The 19,102-nt window shown below is 50.4% G+C and overlaps 1 protein-coding gene across 4 annotated transcripts in view; it reads right to left on the reverse strand.

The window, feature by feature from the left end:
• Window positions 1-210: 210 nt before the first annotated feature.
• ADCY8 (adenylate cyclase 8) overlaps window positions 211-19,102 on the reverse strand; it is a 383,431-nt gene continuing 364,539 nt past the window's right edge. For 2 of the 4 annotated variants that reach the window (XM_068238031.1, XM_068238030.1), the window contains exons 17-18: window positions 18,150-18,264; window positions 213-773 (exon numbers count right to left, since the gene is read on the reverse strand). In XM_068238031.1, coding sequence (XP_068094132.1) covers window positions 286-773; window positions 18,150-18,264 — 603 coding nt within the window. In that variant the 3' untranslated portion in view covers window positions 213-285. Of the gene's footprint in view, window positions 774-18,149; window positions 18,265-19,102 lie in introns of all 4 variants that reach the window. The other 2 variants (XM_068238028.1, XM_068238027.1) reach the window with 2 other exon arrangements.

The raw sequence follows: 19,102 nt of genomic DNA on the forward strand, positions 1-19,102 counted from the left end.
GATTTTTCATTGCTGTGCGGTGGGCTGCGTTACAGGCTGCTCTAACGTGCGCCTGTAACGTCCCACTGTGAAAGCAGCCTTACACTGCTTTCACCTAAAAAACTTTTGTTGTTATGTCTTCAGATATAAGACTCCCAACAATCTCTACATTATGGGTACACGGTAAACCAAGACAGCAGAAAACAAATGCCTTTTGTAAAAAAATTATAAGTTTTTATTTGTGTATTTATATATAAAAGAAATACAAAAAAAGAACTCAAAAAAAAAAAAAAGAACGAGCATGTTTTATGGCAATTCAGGTTTATCGACTCCATCTGTTTGCGTGACGGCCTCCGAACCGCTGGAGGCCAGAAGAGTCCGCCGATTATAGTGTCCCTTCATAATGGCGGAATTATTATTCTCGTTAAGGATTTGCTTCTGCTTCTGCCGGTTAAGAGACTGGACAAGTCCGAGGACCACGGCAGCCAGAGAATATTGTCCGGTGATTATTTTTGGCTGTGATATTAATGGATTTGGCTGTACTCTTCCTAGAAGAAAATAAGTTTTGATCTTTCCTTCCTGCTCGCTGATGCCTTTGACGTAGATCTCTCCCCGGTACTCGAACGCAAAGCCGCGATCCTTCAGGATGTGGTAGGTTTCTTCAGGCACTTGGATTCTGCCGCTAACGCCCGTGCTGTCCATCCTGCTGGCCAGGTTGACGGTCTTCCCCCAGATGTCATACTGGGGCTTCTTTGCCCCGATAACTCCGGCAACGACTGATCCGTGACTTATTCCTGAAACAAAGCAAGGAAAACGCAAGAGGTCAGTGTTCCTCCAGGTAGACTACCTGGGTTCAAAATAAATATTTCATACATTCTGGTTAATTTGGTAAATTTGAAGTACACTAGAAAAAATAAAGTAATCCAGCAAACATGGACTGGATTAAATATGTAGCTACTGGGGGAGCAGTCATCGCAGTCACAGGGGGTTTGGGGGTCCACCCCTCCTCGCTCTCCCAAAGCCGGATTTGTACTCATAACCGCCAAAGGCCACTGAGCAGTCGCCCCCCCCCTTCAGTACAGGTAGCCAGATGACCCCTCCAGTATAGGTAGTCAGATGACCCTATCCCCTCCCTCCGGTAAAGATAGCGTTTTGACCCTTCCCTCTAGTATAGGTAGCCAGATAACCAATCTAACCCCCTGCAGTTTTGATAGCCTGATGAACCCCTTTCCCACCAGTATAGGTAACCTGATGACCCCTCCCCCACTTCCCTCTAGTATAGGAATCCAAATGACCCTCCCCCTCTTCCGTATAGATAGCCTGATGATCCCCCTACACCCAGTATAGGTAGCCAGCTGACATCCCCACCTCACTCCCTTCCCGCAGTATAGCCTGCTGCCTACCTGCCTTTAATCCTGAGGTGCTGTAGGCCATGGCCTATGTGGCCTTGGTTTAAATCCAGCCCTGACCTCTTCCCACCCACATGCAGAATAGCCCAGTGTAAATGTATTTTATTATTATTTATATATTGTCTCCTCTACCTAGCAGCCACTTGCTCTAAGCAGCCCCCACTGGCTCCTGATTACATGTAGAGTTGAGCCGAAATTTTCGTAATTTCGCATTACTATAATTACGCATGCGAAATTTGCGATTACGATGCGAAATTACGGTAGCGTAATTGCCATTAAAATCGTAATTAAAAATACCGTAAGCGTAATTTTCAACGCGTAATTTCACGTTTCGTTCATGCCGTAATTTCGCATTAAACGCTACCGTAATTTCGCGTTAAACCGTAACGCTCCATATAATATAAAAAAGCTGCCGACTTTAAGGGTTAATAGCAAAGCCCCCTTAAATGCTAAGAGCCTCACATTTGGAGAATATATTAAGGAGATCAGGAGGAATAAGAGGAAAAATTTTTTTTTCAAAAAGACCTTATAGTTTTTGAGAAAATCGATGTTAAAGTTTCAAAGTAAAAATGTATACATTTAAAAACCCGCCGACCAGTGGCGTAGCTAAGGAGCTGTGGGCCCCGATGCAAGTTTTACATTGGGGCCCCCCAAGCACTCTATACATAACAATTGGTACGGCGCACCAAAACCTGCCAATGGCAACTACAGAGTCAGAGGTGAAAGAAGAGGATGGGGAACAGCTTGTTAATGATTACTGCTATTCAAAGTATCTATAGAAGTGATTATTTTGAGCACAGGACCAATAGAGAGCTAAAACTGTAGTTGAGTGAGGGCCCTTCGGGGCCCCTCTGGCCCAAGGGCCCCGATGCGGTCGCTACCTCTGCAACCCCTATTGCTACGCCCCTGCCGCCGACTTTAACGGTTAATAGCAAAGCCTGCTTAAAGTTTAGGAACACCAAATTCCCAGGGTGTATTAAGGGGATCAGTGGGAATAAGAGGAAATTTTTTTTTTTCAAAAAGACCTTATAGTTTTTGAGAAAATCGATTTTTAAGTTTCAAGGGCAAAAATGTCTTTTAAATGCGGAAAATGTCAGTTTTTTTTGCACAGGTAACAATAGTGTATTATTTTCATAGATTCCCCCAAGTGGGAAGAGTTTTACTTACTTCGTTCTGAGTGTGGGAAATATAAAAAAAAAACGACGTGGGGTCCCCCCTCCCAGACATCTTTAACCCCTTGTTCCCCATGCAGGCTGGGATAGCCAGAATGCGGAGCACCGGCCGCGTGGGGCTCCGCACCCTGACTATACCAACCCGCATGGTCCATGGATTGGGGGGTCTCGGAAGGGGAGGGGCAGCCAAGCTTTCCCCTCCCCCTCCGAGCCCTTGTCCAATCCAAGGACAAGGGGCTCTTCTCCACCTCCGATGGGCGGTGGAGGTGGAGGCCGCGATTTCCTGGGGGGGGTTCATAGTGGAATCTGGGAGTCCCCTTTAAAAAGGGGTCCCCCAGATGCCCACCCCCCCTCCCAGGAGAAATGAGTATAGAGGTACTTGTACCCCTTACCCATTTCCTGCTAAGGACCAATGGGGCTCCTTGGAGCCCAAATTCAAAGATGCTTAGAGAGCTCTGAGCTATATAGCTCAGAGCTCTGTCGGGTCCGTGCAGGACGCTAAGTCCCCGCCGGCTCCCGCTGCCCTCCCCGCCTCTCCCACATGTCACCCACATGTCACCCACATGTGGGTGACATGTGGGTGACAGATGTGGGCGGGGTGGACAGCGGGAGCTGCGGGGACTTAGCGTCCTGCACAGACGCGTAATTGCTGCGGCGGCTGAGCGGCGAGTGACGTCGGGTGCGGCGTAGTTACAATGCAACAAAGTTGTTACATTGTAATAACTTTGTTACATTGTAACTGATAGAACATTTCCGAGGCTATTGCGAGGGATCATTTATTTAAAGGGACAGGTAAGTATTAATGGTTAATTAAGAATATTAAAGGACTTTTTTCGTGGTTATGTTTTTTGTTTAATTAAAATACTTTTTCTAAGTGTTTGTGTTTATTTACTTTTAACTCTTAAAGGAAATGGGTAAGGGGTACAAGTACCTCTATACTCATTTCTCCTGGGAGGGGGGGTGGGCATCTGGGGGACCCCTTTTTAAAGGGGACTCCCAGATTCCACCATGAACCCCCCCCCCAGGAAATCGCGGCCTCCACCTCCACCGCCCATCGGAGGTGGAGAAGAGCCCCTTGTCCTTGGATTGGACAAGGGCTCGGAGGGGGAGGGGAAAGCTTGGCTGCCCCTCCCCTTCCGAGACCCCCCAATCCATGGACCATGCGGGCTGGTATAGTCAGGGTGCGGAGCCCCACGCGGCCGGTGCTCCGCATTCTGGCTATCCCAGCCTGCATGGGGGACAAGGGGTTAAAGAGGTCTGGGAGGGGGGACCCCACGTCGTTTTTTTTTTTATATATTTGCCACACTCTGAACGAAGTAAGTAAAACTCTTCCCACTTGGGGGAATCTATGAAAATAATACACTACTAGCCAACCCGCGTCGTAGCATTAGAGTTGGGCCGAACCTCCGATTTTCGGTTCGCGAACCGGGTTCGCGAACTTTCGCGAAAGGTTCGGTTCGCGTTAAAGTTCGCGAACCGCAATAGACTTCAATGGGGATGCGAACTTTGAAAAAAAAAATTAATTATGCTGGCCACAAAAGTGATGGAAAAGATGTTTCAAGGGGTCTAACACCTGGAGGGGGGGATGGCGGAGTGGGATACATGCCAAAAGTCCCCGGGAAAAATCTGGATTTGACGCAAAGCAGCGTTTTAAGGGCAGAAATCACATTGAATGTTAAATGACAGGCCTAAAGTGCTTTCAAACATCTTGCATGTGTATACATCAATCAGGTAGTGTAATTAAGGTACTGCTTCACACTGACGCACCAAACTCATCGTGTAACGCACCGCAAACAGCTGTTTGTGTAGTGACGGCCGTGCTGGACTGGTGCGCACCATGGCGAGAGTGCAGGTTTTGGTGGCTTTACAGCCCATATGGTCAGTCACCTGGCTGATGTAGCTGAATGACAGAACAGTGACTGTCCAGCTGATCAAATTTGGTCTGACCACAATGAGGCAACGACCTTATTATCGTGGGTGTGCCCCCCGAGACACTCATCTAGGCGCCGGTCATTGCTCCATTGTGATACGCAAGCCCCTTCACCACGGCAAGGTAATGATCACGAAGGGGAATGGGCGCATGTTCATGCCTTTTCTTTTGTTGTTGCAGCTGCCCGCAGTGCAGCCAGAAAAATTAGGCAGTCATGTACACGCACCCGAAAAATTATTACAGCGGCCGCTGCTAGCAGCGGCCTAAAAAATTCAGCAATCCGCCTGGAGTCCCGGACCCTGTTGGTGGTGGCGGAGAAGGTAGTGAAGCGGCCTGCAGGCAGACATGCTGTGTGGAGGGACTGGGAGCGACTTAGTCTTCTTGGGGCAGGCCAGGCAGCCAGTCACACGGCGTGCAGGCAGAGATGCTGTATGTGCGGGGACTGACTTAGTCTTGGGGCGGGCAGCAGCCCTCCGGGATCCATGCCTCATTCATTTTTATAAAGGTGAGGTACTTAACACTTTTGTGACTTAGGCGACTTCTCTTCTCTGTGACAATGCCTCCAGCTGCGCTGAAGGTCCTTTCTGAGAGGACGCTTGCGGCAGGGCAGGAGAGAAGTTGGATGGCAAATTGGGACAGCTCTGGCCACAGGTCAAGCCTGCGCACCCAGTAGTTCAAGGGTTCCTCATCGCTGTTCACAGCAGTGTCTACATCCACACTTAAGGCCAGGTAGTCGGCTACCTGCCGTTCCAGGCGTTGGTGGAGGGTGGATCCGGAAGGGCTACGGCGAGGCGTTGGACTAAAGAACGTCCGCATGTCCGACATCACCATGAGATCGCTGGAGCGTCCTGTCTTTGACTGCGTGGACACGGGAGGAGGATTAGTGGCAGTGGTACCTTGCTGGCGTTGTGCCGTCACATCACCCTTAAAGGCATTGTAAAGCATAGTTGACAGCTGGTTCTGCATGTGCTGCATCCTTTCCACCTTCCGGTGAGTTGGTAACAGGTCCGCCACTTTGTGCCTGTACCGAGGGTCTAGTAGTGTGGCCACCCAGTACAGCTCATTCCCCTTGAGGTTTTTTATACGGGGGTCCCTCAACAGGCAGGACAGCATAAAAGACGACATCTGCACAAAGTCGGATCCAGTACCCTCCATCTCCTCTTGCTCTTCCTCAGTGACGTCAGGTAAGTCAACCTCCTCCCCCCAGCCGCGAACAATACCACGGGAAGGTTGCGCAGCACAAGCCCCCTGCGACGCCTGCTGCGGTTGTTCTCCTGCCGCTGTCCCCTCCTCCTCCTCCTCCTCCCCCAAAGAAACACCTTGCTCATCATCCTCTGAGTCTGACTCATCTTCTGCACATGACCTCTCTTCTTCCTCCTCCTCCCCCCTCTGTGCTGCCGCAGGTGTTGAGGAAACAGCTGGGTCTGATGAAAATTGGTCCCATGCCTGTTCCTGCCGTAACGGTTCCTGGTCACGCTCATTCGCAGCTTCATCCGCCACTCTACGCACAGCACGCTCCAAGAAGTACGCGTAGGGAATTAAGTCGCTGATGGTGCCCTCACTGCGGCTCACCAGGTTGGTCACCTCCTCAAACGGCCGCATGAGCCTGCATGCATTTTTCATCATTGTCCAGTTGTCGGGCCAGAACATCCCCATCTTCCCAGACTGTTTCGTTCTACTCCAGTTGTAGAGGTACTGGGTGACGGCTTTCTTCTGTTCTAGCAGGCGGGAGAACATGAGGAGGGTCGAGTTCCAGCGAGTGGGGCTATCGCAAATGAGGCGTCTCACCGGCATGTTGTTTTTACGCTGAATTTCTGCAAATCGTGCCATGGCTGTGTAAGAGCGCCTCAAATGCCCACAGAACTTCCTGGCCTGCTTCAGGACATCCGCTAAGCCATGGTACTTTGCCACAAATCTTTGAACCACCAGATTCATGACATGTGCCATGCAGGGTATGTGTGTCAGCTTCCCCATATGCAAAGCGGCAAGCAGATTGCTGCCGTTGTCGCACACCACGTTGCCTATCTCCAGGTGGTGCGGGGTCAGCCACTCATCCACCTGTTTCTTAAGAGCAGCCAGGAGAGCTGCTCCAGTGTGACTCTCCGCTTTGAGACAAGCCATGTCTAAGATGGCGTGACACCGTCGTACCTGGCATGCAGCATAGGCCCTGCGGAGCTGGGGCTGTGTAGCTGGAGAGGAGAACTGCCACTCAGCCAAGGAGGAGGAGGAGGACAGCGAAGAGCATGTAGCAGGAGGAGAGGAGGTGGCAGGAGGCCTGCCTGCAAGCCGTGGAGGTGTCACAATTTGGTCCGCCGCTTTCTGCTTGCCATCGTTCACCACCAGGTTCACCCAATGGGCTGTGTAGGTAATGTAGCGGCCCTGCCCGTGCTTGGCAGACCAGGCATCCGTGGTCAGGTGTACCCTTGACCCAACGCTCTTCGCAAGAGATGACACCACTTGCCTCTCAACTTCACGGTGCAGTTGGGGTATGGCCTTTCTGGAAAAATAAGTGCGGCCTGGCATCTTCCACTGCGGTGTTCCGATGGCCACAAATTTACGGAAGGCCTCAGAGTCCACCAGCCGGTATGGTAACAGCTGGCGAGCTAACAGTTCCGCCACGCCAGCTGTCAGACGCCGGGCAAGGGGGTGACTGGCCAAAAGTGGCTTCTTCCGCTCAAACATTTCCTTCACGGACACCTGACTGCTGCTGTGGGCAGAGGAGCAGGAACCGCTCAAGGGCAGAGGCGGAGTGGAGGAGGGTGCCTGTGAAGGTGCAAGGGAGAGAGCGGCATAAGCAGATGATGCACCTGAAGGAGGAAGAGGAGAAGGAGGGTGACTTTGCTTTTGTGTGCTGCTGCTGCTTTTGCTCAGGTGGCCATCCCATTGCTGTTTGTGCCTTTTCTGCAGGTGCCTTCGTAAGGCACTTGTCCCTACGTGAGTGTTGGCCTTTCCACGGCTCAATTTTTGTTGGCAGAGCGAACAGATGGCTTTGGTCCGATCTGAGGCACACACATTAAAAAATTTCCACACCGCTGAGCCACCCTGGGATGTGGGCACCTCAGCAGCTGATGCTGAAGGGCAAGTTGGCTGGCTGTACATAGGTGGCGAATCTGGCGATACATGGTGCCGGACTCTGCCACCAGCTGTTTCTGACGAAGAGCTGCCCCAGCTTCTTTCAGCAACTTCTATCCTCCTACTACTCTCTGACTCCCCCTCTGAACTGTCCCCCTCTTCATCTCCTCTATTGGGAACATACAGAGGATCCCTATCATCGTCATCATCGTAATCATCCTGCCCAGCTTCGCTTGCCTCAGAAAAATCCAAATGTGTAGGTCCTTCATCCTCCTTACACGTTACATCCATAGTGTTGTCGCGTAACGCAGACATATGAGCTGGTGAAAATTCATCTGGCTGTAACAATGGCTGTGCATCAGTGATTTCACCACCACTAAATAATTCTTGCGAAGTGTCAAATGCAGCGGAAGTGGTGCTAGTAGTAGCGCTGGTGGCTGAGCAAGATGAGGTGTTCTGTGTCGCTAAATACTCAACCACGTCCTGACAATCTTGGGAGGTGATGGGACGTGCCTTCTTCCGAGCACTGTACTGTGGGCCAGGTCCACACGAAATTACATTTACACGACCTCGCGCAGACCTGCCGGGTGGCCTTCCTCTGCCTCTGCCACTACCTCTTCCTCTTCCTCTACCTGTTTTGTCCATATCGGGTATGCACGGAGTGGTATATCACACTGCGTGCACTCACGTAGGTAGGTGGGTTCACTTAACTGCACAGGTATGCGCACTGATGCGGTGGGTTCACTGAACAGTACAGGTATACAGTGGCGGGTTCACTGAACACAACAGGTATGCAGTGGCGTGTTCACTAAACAGGTATACAGTGGCAGGTCCACTGAACAGAACAGGTATACAGTGGCAGGTCCACTGAACAGAACAGGTATACAGTGGCGGGTCCACTGAACAGAACAGGTATACAGTGGCGGGTTCACAGAACAGGTATGCAGTGGCAGGTTCACTGAACACAACAGGTATGCAGTGGCGTGTTCACTAAACAGGTATACAGTGGCAGGTCCACTGAACAGAACAGGTATACAGTGGCGGGTTCACAGAACAGGTATACAGTGGCGGGTCCACTGAACAGAACAGGTATACAGTGGCGGGTTCACAGAACAGGTATGCAGTGGCAGGTTCACTGAACACAACAGGTATGCAGTGGCGTGTTCACTAAACAGGTATACAGTGGCAGGTCCACTGAACAGAACAGGTATACAGTGGCGGGTTCACAGAACAGGTATACAGTGGCGGGTCCACTGAACAGAACAGGTATACAGTGGCGGGTTCACAGAACAGGTATACAGTGGCGGGTCCACTGAACAGAACAGGTATACAGTGGCGGGTTCACAGAACAGGTATACAGTGGCGGGTCCACTGAACAGAACAGGTATACAGTGGCGGGTTCACAGAACAGGTATACAGTGGCAGGATCACTGAACAGGTATGCAGTGGCAGGATCACAGTACAGGTATGCAGTGGGCTGAGGGCTCACTGAACAGAACAGGTATGCTGTGGCAGGATCACTGAACAGGTATGCAGTGGCAGGATCACAGTACAGGTATGCAGTGGGCTGAGGGCTCACTGAACAGAACAGGTATGCTGTGGCAGGATCACTGAACAGCTATGCAGTGGCAGGATCACAGTACAGGTATGCAGTGGGCTGAGGGCTCACTGAACAGAACAGGTATGCTGTGGCAGGATCACTGAACAGGTATGCAGTGGCAGGATCACAGTACAGGTATGCAGTGGGCTGAGGGCTCACTGAACAGAACAGGTATGCTGTGGCAGGATCACTGAACAGGTATGCAGTGGCAGTATCACAGTACAGGTATGCAGTGGGCTGAGGGCTCACTGAACAGAACAGGTATGCTGTGGCAGGATCACTGAACAGGTATGCAGTGGCAGGATCACAGTACAGGTATGCAGTGGGCTGAGGGCTCACTGAACAGAACAGGTATGCTGTGGCAGGATCACTGAACAGCTATGCAGTGGCAGGATCACAGTACAGGTATGCAGTGGGCTGAGGGCTCACTGAACAGAACAGGTATGCTGTGGCAGGATCACTGAACAGGTATGCAGTGGCAGGATCACAGTACAGGTATGCAGTGGGCTGAGGGCTCACTGAACAGAACAGGTATGCTGTGGCAGGATCACTGAACAGGTATGCAGTGGCAGGATCACAGTACAGGTATGCAGTGGGCTGAGGGCTCACTGAACAGAACAGGTATGCTGTGGCAGGATCACTGAACAGCTATGCAGTGGCAGGATCACAGTACAGGTATGCAGTGGGCTGAGGGCTCACTGAACAGAACAGGTATGCTGTGGCAGGATCACTGAACAGGTATGCAGTGGCAGGATCACAGTACAGGTATGCAGTGGGCTGAGGGCTCACTGAACAGAACAGGTATGCTGTGGCAGGATCACTGAACAGCTATGCAGTGGCAGGATCACAGTACAGGTATGCAGTGGGCTGAGGGCTCACTGAACAGAACAGGTATGCTGTGGCAGGATCACTGAACAGGTATGCAGTGGCAGGATCACAGTACAGGTATGCAGTGGGCTGAGGGCTCACTGAACAGAACAGGTATGCTGTGGCAGGATCACTGAACAGGTATGCAGTGGCAGGATCACAGTACAGGTATGCAGTGGGCTGAGGGCTCACTGAACAGAACAGGTATGCTGTGGCAGGATCACTGAACAGCTATGCAGTGGCAGGATCACAGTACAGGTATGCAGTGGGCTGAGGGCTCACTGAACAGAACAGGTATGCTGTGGCAGGATCACTGAACAGGTATGCAGTGGCAGGATCACAGTACAGGTATGCAGTGGGCTGAGGGCTCACTGAACAGAACAGGTATGCTGTGGCAGGATCACTGAACAGCTATGCAGTGGCAGGATCACAGTACAGGTATGCAGTGGGCTGAGGGCTCACTGAACAGAACAGGTATGCTGTGGCAGGATCACTGAACAGCTATGCAGTGGCAGGATCACAGTACAGGTATGCAGTGGGCTGAGGGCTCACTGAACAGAACAGGTATGCTGTGGCAGGATCACTGAACAGGTATGCAGTGGCAGGATCACAGTACAGGTATGCAGTGGGCTGAGGGCTCACTGAACAGAACAGGTATGCTGTGGCAGGATCACTGAACAGCTATGCAGTGGCAGGATCACAGTACAGGTATGCAGTGGGCTGAGGGCTCACTGAACAGAACAGGTATGCTGTGGCAGGATCACTGAACAGCTATGCAGTGGCAGGATCACAGTACAGGTATGCAGTGGGCTAAGGGCTCACTGAACAGAACAGGTATGCAGCCAGGAAGAAGTTAAGCCTAACTAATCTTTCCCTATATGAGAGACTGCAGCAGCTCGCCCTACTCTCACTAATGCAGGCACACGAGTGGCCGTAATGGCCGCCGCTGCCTGCCTTATATAAGGGGGGGTGGGGCTCCAGGGGCTAGTGTAGCCTAATTGGCTACACTGGGCCTGCTGACTGTGATGTAGAGGGTCAAAGTTGACCCTCAGGTGCATTATGGGGCGAACCGAACTTCTTCCGCAAAAGGTTCGCGTGCGGTACCCGCACGCGAACCACCTAAGTTCGCGCGAACCCCGTTCGCCGGCGAACCGTTCGGCCCAACTCTACGTAGCATACGCCGCATCTATCTATCTAATAGAGTACGTGCCTCAACCTTGAAGCTAGAAGAAGTAGGCTTTCCATGAGAAAATGTATGCGTGCTCAAACACCAAGTTTAACCCTAGCAAGTCTGGCTTTGCAAATCCGGCCTAATTGGCTATTCATGAGGCAATGCTCATGCAAATATGCATTTGCTTTCGCATGCCAAACTATGCAGGGTCCAAAAACCAATACCGCAAAGCGATCGCCCTGCGGGTATTAGTTCATGCTACATTAGCACTATCCAGGAGCGCCACGGGGAGGATTCCGAATGCCCCCATACAACCGGGGGACTGCGGGGTCCCAGGCTCTCTTACTGCCTGGGAACCACAGCGGCACCCCTGAGGGGGAGGCTGGGTGGCGCAGCTGCACCCCCCCCCCCCAAGTGTGGTCAGCGTCGGGGAGAGCCATCCGCACCCACCTCCTAATATTAAAAACAGGCACTTACCTTAACGTCCATTGCGTTCTGCAACATGCACATTAACTTGGGGGCACCACATGAGAAAGGAGTGAAGCATGGGTCACCCCGAGCTTTAGAGCTCAGGGATGGCTCACATACAACTCTCCGGGGTGGGGGGAGGACAGGCGCAGACAACTCACTCCAGGGCTTACACCACCAGAGCAAGCCATCCACCACCTGCCTCCAAAGGATGCGTGCTCAAACACCAAGTTTAACCCTAGCAAGTCTGGCTTTCCAAATCTGGCCTAATTGGCTATTCATGAGGCAATGCTCATGCAAATATGCATTTGCTTTCGCATGACAAACTATGCAGGGTCAAAAAACCAATACTGCAAAGTGCTCTCTCCCTGCCTGGGAACCACAGCGCCACCCCGGAGTGGGAGGCTGGGTGGCGCAGCCGTCCCCCCCCCCCCCAAGCGTGGCCAGCGCTGGGGAGAGCCGTCCGCACCCACCTCCTAATATTAAAAACAGCCACTTACCCTAACGTCCATTGGGTTCTGCTACATGCGCATTAATTTTCTCATGGAAAGCATTTTGTGCAGTTTGTATCCTCTGGAGGCAGGTGGTGGATGGCTTGCTCCGGTGGTGTGAACCCTGGAGTGAGTGCGCCTGTCCTCCCCCCCCCCCTCTGGAGTGCTGTATGTGAGCCAGCCCTGAGCTCTAAAGCTCGGGGTGACCCATGCTTCTCTCCTTTCTCATGTGGTGCCCCCAAATTAATGCGCATGTAGCAGAACGCAATGGACGTTAAGGTAAGTGCCTGTTTTTAATATTGGGAGGTGGGTGCAGACGGCTCTCCCCGGCGCTGGCCACACTTGGGGGGGGGGGTCGTCCACGCCACCCAGCCTCCCCCTCCGGGGTGCCGCTGTGGTTTCCAGGCAGTGAGAGAGCCTGGGACCCTGCGGTCCCCCCAGTTGTATAAAAAGGGGGCATTGGGAATCCTACCCGTGGCGCTCCTGGAGGCTGGAGCACACCAAAAACTGCTAGCAGATCCGCAAAATGCTAGCAGATTTTGAAACGCTTTTTCTTATTTTTCTGTAGCATTTCACCTAGCATTTTGCGGTTTTGTAAAGCGTTTTTGGTGTAGTAGATTTCATATATTGTTACAGTAAAGCTGTTACTGAACAGCTTCTGTAACAAAAACGCCTGCAAAACCGCTCTGAACTGCCGTTTTTCAGAGCGGTTTGCGTTTTTCCTATACTTTACATTGGAGGCAGAAACGCCTCCGCAATCCAAAAAATGCCTCACCTCGGGAGTATGCGTTTTAGCAAAACGCCTCCCGCTCTGGTGTGCACCAGCCGATTGAAATACATTAACCAAGCGTATCCGCAGCCGCAAGTGGATCGCAAAACGCTGCCAAACCGCTCTGGTGTGCACTAAGCCGGATAGTGCTAATGTAGCATGTAGCAGGGTGACTGCTTTGTGGTATTGGTTTGTGCATGCATTTGCATGAGCATTGCCTCATGAATAGCCAATTAGCTCAGATTTGCAATGTCAGACTTGCTAGGGTAAGGCCTCTTTTCCATGGACTGTGAATAGGCAGTGAAATGGCTCTCAAACTCTCACAACTGCTCACTGCTGCCTGGTAACTGCTTGCTGCTGCCTGGTAACTGCTTGCTGCTGCCTGGTAACTGCTTGCTGCTGCCTGGTAACTGCTTGCTGCTGCCTGGTAACTGCTTGCTGCTGCCTGGTATCTGCTCACTGCTGCCTGGTAACTGCTTGTTGCTGCCTGGTAACTGCTTGTTGCTGCCTGGTATCTGCTCACTGCTGCCTGGTAACTGCTTGCTGCTGCCTGGTATCTGCTCACTGCTGCCTGGTAACTGCTTGCTGCTGCCTGGTAACTGCTTGTTGCTGCCTGATATCTGCTCACTGCTGCCTGGTAACTGCTTGCTGCTGCCTGGTAACTGCTTGTTGCTGCCTGGTATCTGCTCACTGCTGCCTGATAACTGCTTGCTGCTGCCTGGTAACTGCTTGTTGCTGCCTGGTATCTGCTCACTGCTGCCTGGTAACTGCTTGCTGAGCACACAGCTCAACAGTCCATGGAAAAGAGGCCTTAAACGTGGTGTTTGAGCACGCATAAATTTTCTCATGCAAAGTACTTCTTCTTCTTGTTTGAAGGTTGAGGCACTTAGTCTATTATATATATAGATTGTTACCTGTGCAAAAAAAACCTGACATTTTCCGCATTTAAAGAGAGTCTGAAGCGAGAATAGATCTCGCTTCAGACCTCATAGCTAGCAGGGGCATGCGTGCCCCTGCTAAAACGCCGCTATAGCGCGGCTTAACGGGGGTCCCTGTCCCCCCAAACCCCCTCCGTGCAGCGGGGGAGCGCTTCCTGGTTGGGGCAGGGCTAACCGCCGCAGCCCTGCCCCATGCGCGTCTGTTAGACGCGTATCTCCGCCTCTCCCCCGCCCCTCTCAGTCTTCCTTCACTGAGAGGGGCGGGGGAGAGGCGGCGATGCGCGTCTGATAGACGCGACTGGAGGCAGGGCTGCAGCCGTTAGCCCTGCCTCCAGGAAGACAATCCCCACGACCAACTTGCCGACCATCTTTTGCGGGGGGTGGGTTGGGGGTGAAGGGACCACCGTTTAGCCGTGGGATAGCGGCGTTTTAGCAGGGGCACATGTGCCCCTGCTATATATAAGACCTAAAGCGAGATTTAGTCTCGCTTCAGTGTCTCTTTAAAAGACATTTTTGCCCTTGAAACTTAAAAATCGATTTTCTCAAAAACTATACGGTCTTTTTGAAAAAATTTTTTTTCCTCTTATTCCCACTGATCCCCTTAATATACCCTGGGAATTTGGTGTTCCTAAACTTTAAGCAGGCTTTGCTATTAACCGTTAAATTCGGCGGGTTTTTAAATGTATACATTTTTACTTTGAAACTTTAACATCGATTTTCTCAAAAACTATAAGGTCTTTTTGAAAAAAAAAAATTTCCTCTTATTCCCACTGATCCCCTTAACCACCCTGGCGTTCTATTAAGATCGCCAGGGCAGCTGCATGAGGGTTTTTTTTAAATAAAAAAAAAAATATTTCATGCAGCCAACTGAAAGTTGGCTGCATGAAAGCCCACTAGATGGCGCTCCGGAGGCGTTCTTCTGATCGCCTCCGGCGCCCGGAATAAACAAGGAAGGCCGCAATGAGCGGCCTTCCTTGTTTTGCTTAGATCGTCGCCATAGCGACGAGCGGAGTGACGTCATGGACGTCAGCCGACGTCCTGACGTCTGCCGCCTCCGATCCAGCCCTTAGTGCTGGCCGGAACTATTTGTTCCGGCTGCGCAGGGCTCAGGCGGCTGGGGGGACCCTCTTTCGCCGCTGCTCGCGGCGGATCGCCGCAGAGCGGCGGCGATCGGGCAGCACACGCGGCTGGCAAAGTGCCGGCTGCGTGTGCTGCTCTTTATTTCATGTAAATCGGCCCAGCAGGGCCTGAGCGGCACCCTCTGGCGGTAATGGACGAGCTGAGCTCGTCCATACCGCTAAGGTGGTTAATATACCCTGGGAATTTGGTGTTCCTAAACTTTAAGCAGGCTTTGCTATTAACCGTTAAATCGGCGGGTTTTTAAATGTATACATTTTTATTTTGAAACTTTAACATCGCTTTTCTCAAAAACTATAAGGTCTTTTTGAAAAAATTTTTTTCCTCTTATTCCTTCTGATCTCCTTAATATATTCTCCAAATTTGAGGCTCTTAGCATTTAAGGGGGCTTTGCTATTAACCCTTAAAGTCGGCGGCTACCTAACATTGATCCATGCGTCAACTTTTCCGCTTGGGAGCATGGCCATACGCATTAATTTCGTAATACCAACTGTAATGCGAAAATTACGTGAAAATTACGCTTACGCAAAATTTCGCGAAATCCTTCTTCATTACGATTATGTACTTACGACCATAATCGTAATTACACTAATTACGCGAAATTTCGCGAAATCGGAATTACGTCATTACGCTCATCTCTAATTACATGACATGCATCGGGAGTCGGATGCATGTCACCAGAGTGAGTGCACCAGAGTGAGTCTGCTGGGACTTGGGAGGAGAAGAGGAGACCCAACAGAACACGAGCAGCTAAATATTACAGCACTTCGCTGTGCTCACTCTGCCTCTTCAGGGGTTAAGGGAGGAGAAGCGGGCCCCCATAGCCTCCTGGCTCCAGAAGGGGGGGTGCTGCCCCTACAGGAACACCTCATAATGATCTGTTTGCTGGGGGGCCCGGTGGGGTGATGCTACACCCCTGCATAGCGTGTTCCTAGCACAAGCCAGGCCAAGGCATTTCCCCCGCAGCTGATATAAACGAGCCTCTGACAAAGCAGTCATTGCTACGTGATGCTTTCTATTGACACAAGTATGAGTCACAATGTAAAGGTGGCAATCACAAGACACTAAACAGTTGTTACACTTGTATGCACCTCATTAATTCAGGCTTCTGACCTTCCCGGAGACTCACTGATGGTCCTGTTAGTATGCACGGCGCGTCCGCCGCCGCCGTCTCTGCAACACCAGCAGCCCAGCTACATTTAAATCCATTCTTTCTGTATTTTTCAAGCGCAAAGCTAAATTTGCTAAAGCATGAATTAACCATCTGGCAAAACAGCTTCATTTCATCGCCTAGCCAAGCCTGAATTTCTGGGATAAATAGTACCTAGCATGCAGGCCATGAGGGACAGGTGGCACCAGACCGGCATGATGAGTGGCTCCATACTGGCTCAACAATTGTCTCGAAAATGAGCTTGTAAAGTACTCACATTATTTCTTTTAGAAAAAAAAAATAGCTGTATTTCAATATGTGGCTGGGAAAGGGTTTGTTTGAATGTTTCTAAATTCTCTCCACTTCTGGCCACGGGGGTACGTACGCTTGTAGAGTCAGATTAGATGGGTGTGGCTTAAAGTATACTTGATCCGAGGCAAAACTATTTAAAGTAAGTACAGAGGTATGTTCATGCTAGGTCCATAAACCTCTGAGCATTGTCAATTCCTCTCCTCTTTCCCCCGAAGCCCATAATTACTCCTTGAAAAATGTGAGGTGTGGCTAAAGTCAAGGAAGAGATAGGGTTGCCAAAATGTTCCTGCCCATCACCCTCCCTTTCCCTGCTCTTACCCGATTTTAACCTCCCCCAACGTTCAATCCCTCCTGATACCTAGCCGTATCCTCCCCCTAACGTACAATCCCTCCTAATGCCTAATCCTAACCTCTCCCCAACATTTATTTGTTTTGGATCCCTAACTCTCATCTCTCCTCAATGTTCAATCCTCCCTGATACCTAACCTTAAAGCCCCCCCCCCCCAAACGTTTAATACTTCCTGATACCTAACCTAAACCTCGTCCCAATGTTCAAACCTTCTTAAAGACCAACTCTAACCTCACGTCAATGTTCCATCCTTTCTTATACTTAACCCTAACCAACCCTAAACGTTCACTCCTTCCTGATGCCTTAACCTCCCCTGAACATTCAATACTTCCTGAAGACCAACTCTAACATCTCCTCGACTTTCAATCATTACGGATGCCTAATCAAGACCTCCCCCAACGTTCAATCCTTCCTAATGCCTAACCCTTACCTCCCCACAGCTTTTAATCCTTCCTGATGTCTAGCCCTAACCTCGCCACCAACGTTCAGTCCTTCCTGATGCCCAAACCTAACCTCTTCATAACATTCAATCCTTCCTGATGCCCAACACTAACATACCCCCAATGGTCAATACTTCCTGATGCCAAACCCTAACCTCCCCACAACATTTAATCCTTCCTGACACCTAACTCTAACCGTCCCCCCACGTTCAATATTTCCTCCTGCCAAAACCTAACCTCCCCACAACATTTAATCCTTCATGAAGACCAACCCTAACCTCCCCCAACTATTAATACTTCCTGATTCCCAACCCTAACCTCCCCACAATGTTCAATCCATCCTAATGCCTAACCTAAACTTCTCCGCAACATCCAATCCTTCCTGAAGACCAACTCTAACCTTCCCCCAACGTTCAATACTTTCTGAAGACCAACTCTAACCTCTCTTCAATGTTCAATCCTCCTTGATGCCCAACCATAACCTCCCCTCAATGTTCAATCCTTCCTGATGCCCAACCCTAACCTTCCCACAATGTTCAATCCTTCCTGATGCCTAACCCTAACCCCCCCCAATGTTCAATCCTTTTTGATGCCCAATTTCAACCTCTCCATAACGTTCAATTCTTCCTGATACCCAAGCTTAACCCCCTCAATGCTCAATCCTCCCTAATGCCTAACCCTTACCTCTCCCCAGCTTTCAATCCTTCCTGATGCCCAACCCTAACCTCTCCTCAACGTTCAGTCCTTCCTGATGCCCAACTCTAACCTCTCCTCAACGTTCAGTCCTTCCTAATGCCCAACTCTAACCTCTCCTCAACGTTCAATTCTCCCTGATGCCCAATCCTAACCTCCCTCCAACATTCAATCATTCGGACTTGGTCTATCTTTCACTCACCAATGCGCAGTTCAAAGTTGTTGAAGGAATGTTTGTTGATCTCTCGGATGCTCTCGTTCAGTGCAATGGAGAAATCGGCCACAGCGCACAGATGTCCCCACTTGTCTTCACATTGCTACATGACAGAAATTAGAAAAACAAATGAGCCGGGAGCAGAAAAGCCCACTTTTCCAACAAAATCACATGGAGCCTACCAACATACACCAGTGCTGCACAAGTCTTTACAAGGAGTGTGTTAAATGTCATCTCAGCTTTTCTTAACCTTGTTTTTAAGCTGATACACTGAACACAAAAACTGTGGAATTCTGAAAAGGAATTTTTAGGAGGAGAATATATGCACTTTATTTTCACCTTGGGTTTCCTTTAGGCTGGTTTCACACAGGGGCCCAAATGCAATTAACTTTTTCTCTCGAATTATCACCTAGGAGATCATTTTCATCTCCTCTTTAAAATAATTTTTTAGCATTTTACAATTGAATAAATACCCAAAAGTTGGTGAAAAAGTACAATCAACATTATTTGAGTATGTTCTTGCTTGCTGGTGGTTTACAAGACATTTTATGACAAGGTGTAAAAATATCACCTAGGAGAAAACGCAGGAGAAAAATTGAATTGCATATGGGCGATGGTGCGGTGCGATTGTCCCGCGGCAGGGGAGTCCACCGCAGGACAATAACACCGCACCATTTCGACAGAGTGCACCACAACAATAGATTGCTGCATTGCCATTGACTTCAATGCAATTGCGTGCCATGCTGTACCGCTCGGCAACTCACTGCAGAGTCTGTCTCCTCTGCGTTTCTGAAGCACTTCAATAGTATTGTGGGTACTGTGACCAGTCTCATAGAGACTAATAGCCACCGCAACAAACTGGGGCTTGGGAGCAGCGGGGGAGAGTACCGCAACGCACTAGAGGAGAGCACCTTGCAAGGGAAAATAGGTAATTCCCCCCC

This window comes from Hyperolius riggenbachi, chromosome 5 (assembly GCF_040937935.1).
Source record: "Hyperolius riggenbachi isolate aHypRig1 chromosome 5, aHypRig1.pri, whole genome shotgun sequence".
Classification (NCBI taxonomy): domain Eukaryota; kingdom Metazoa; phylum Chordata; class Amphibia; order Anura; family Hyperoliidae; genus Hyperolius; species Hyperolius riggenbachi.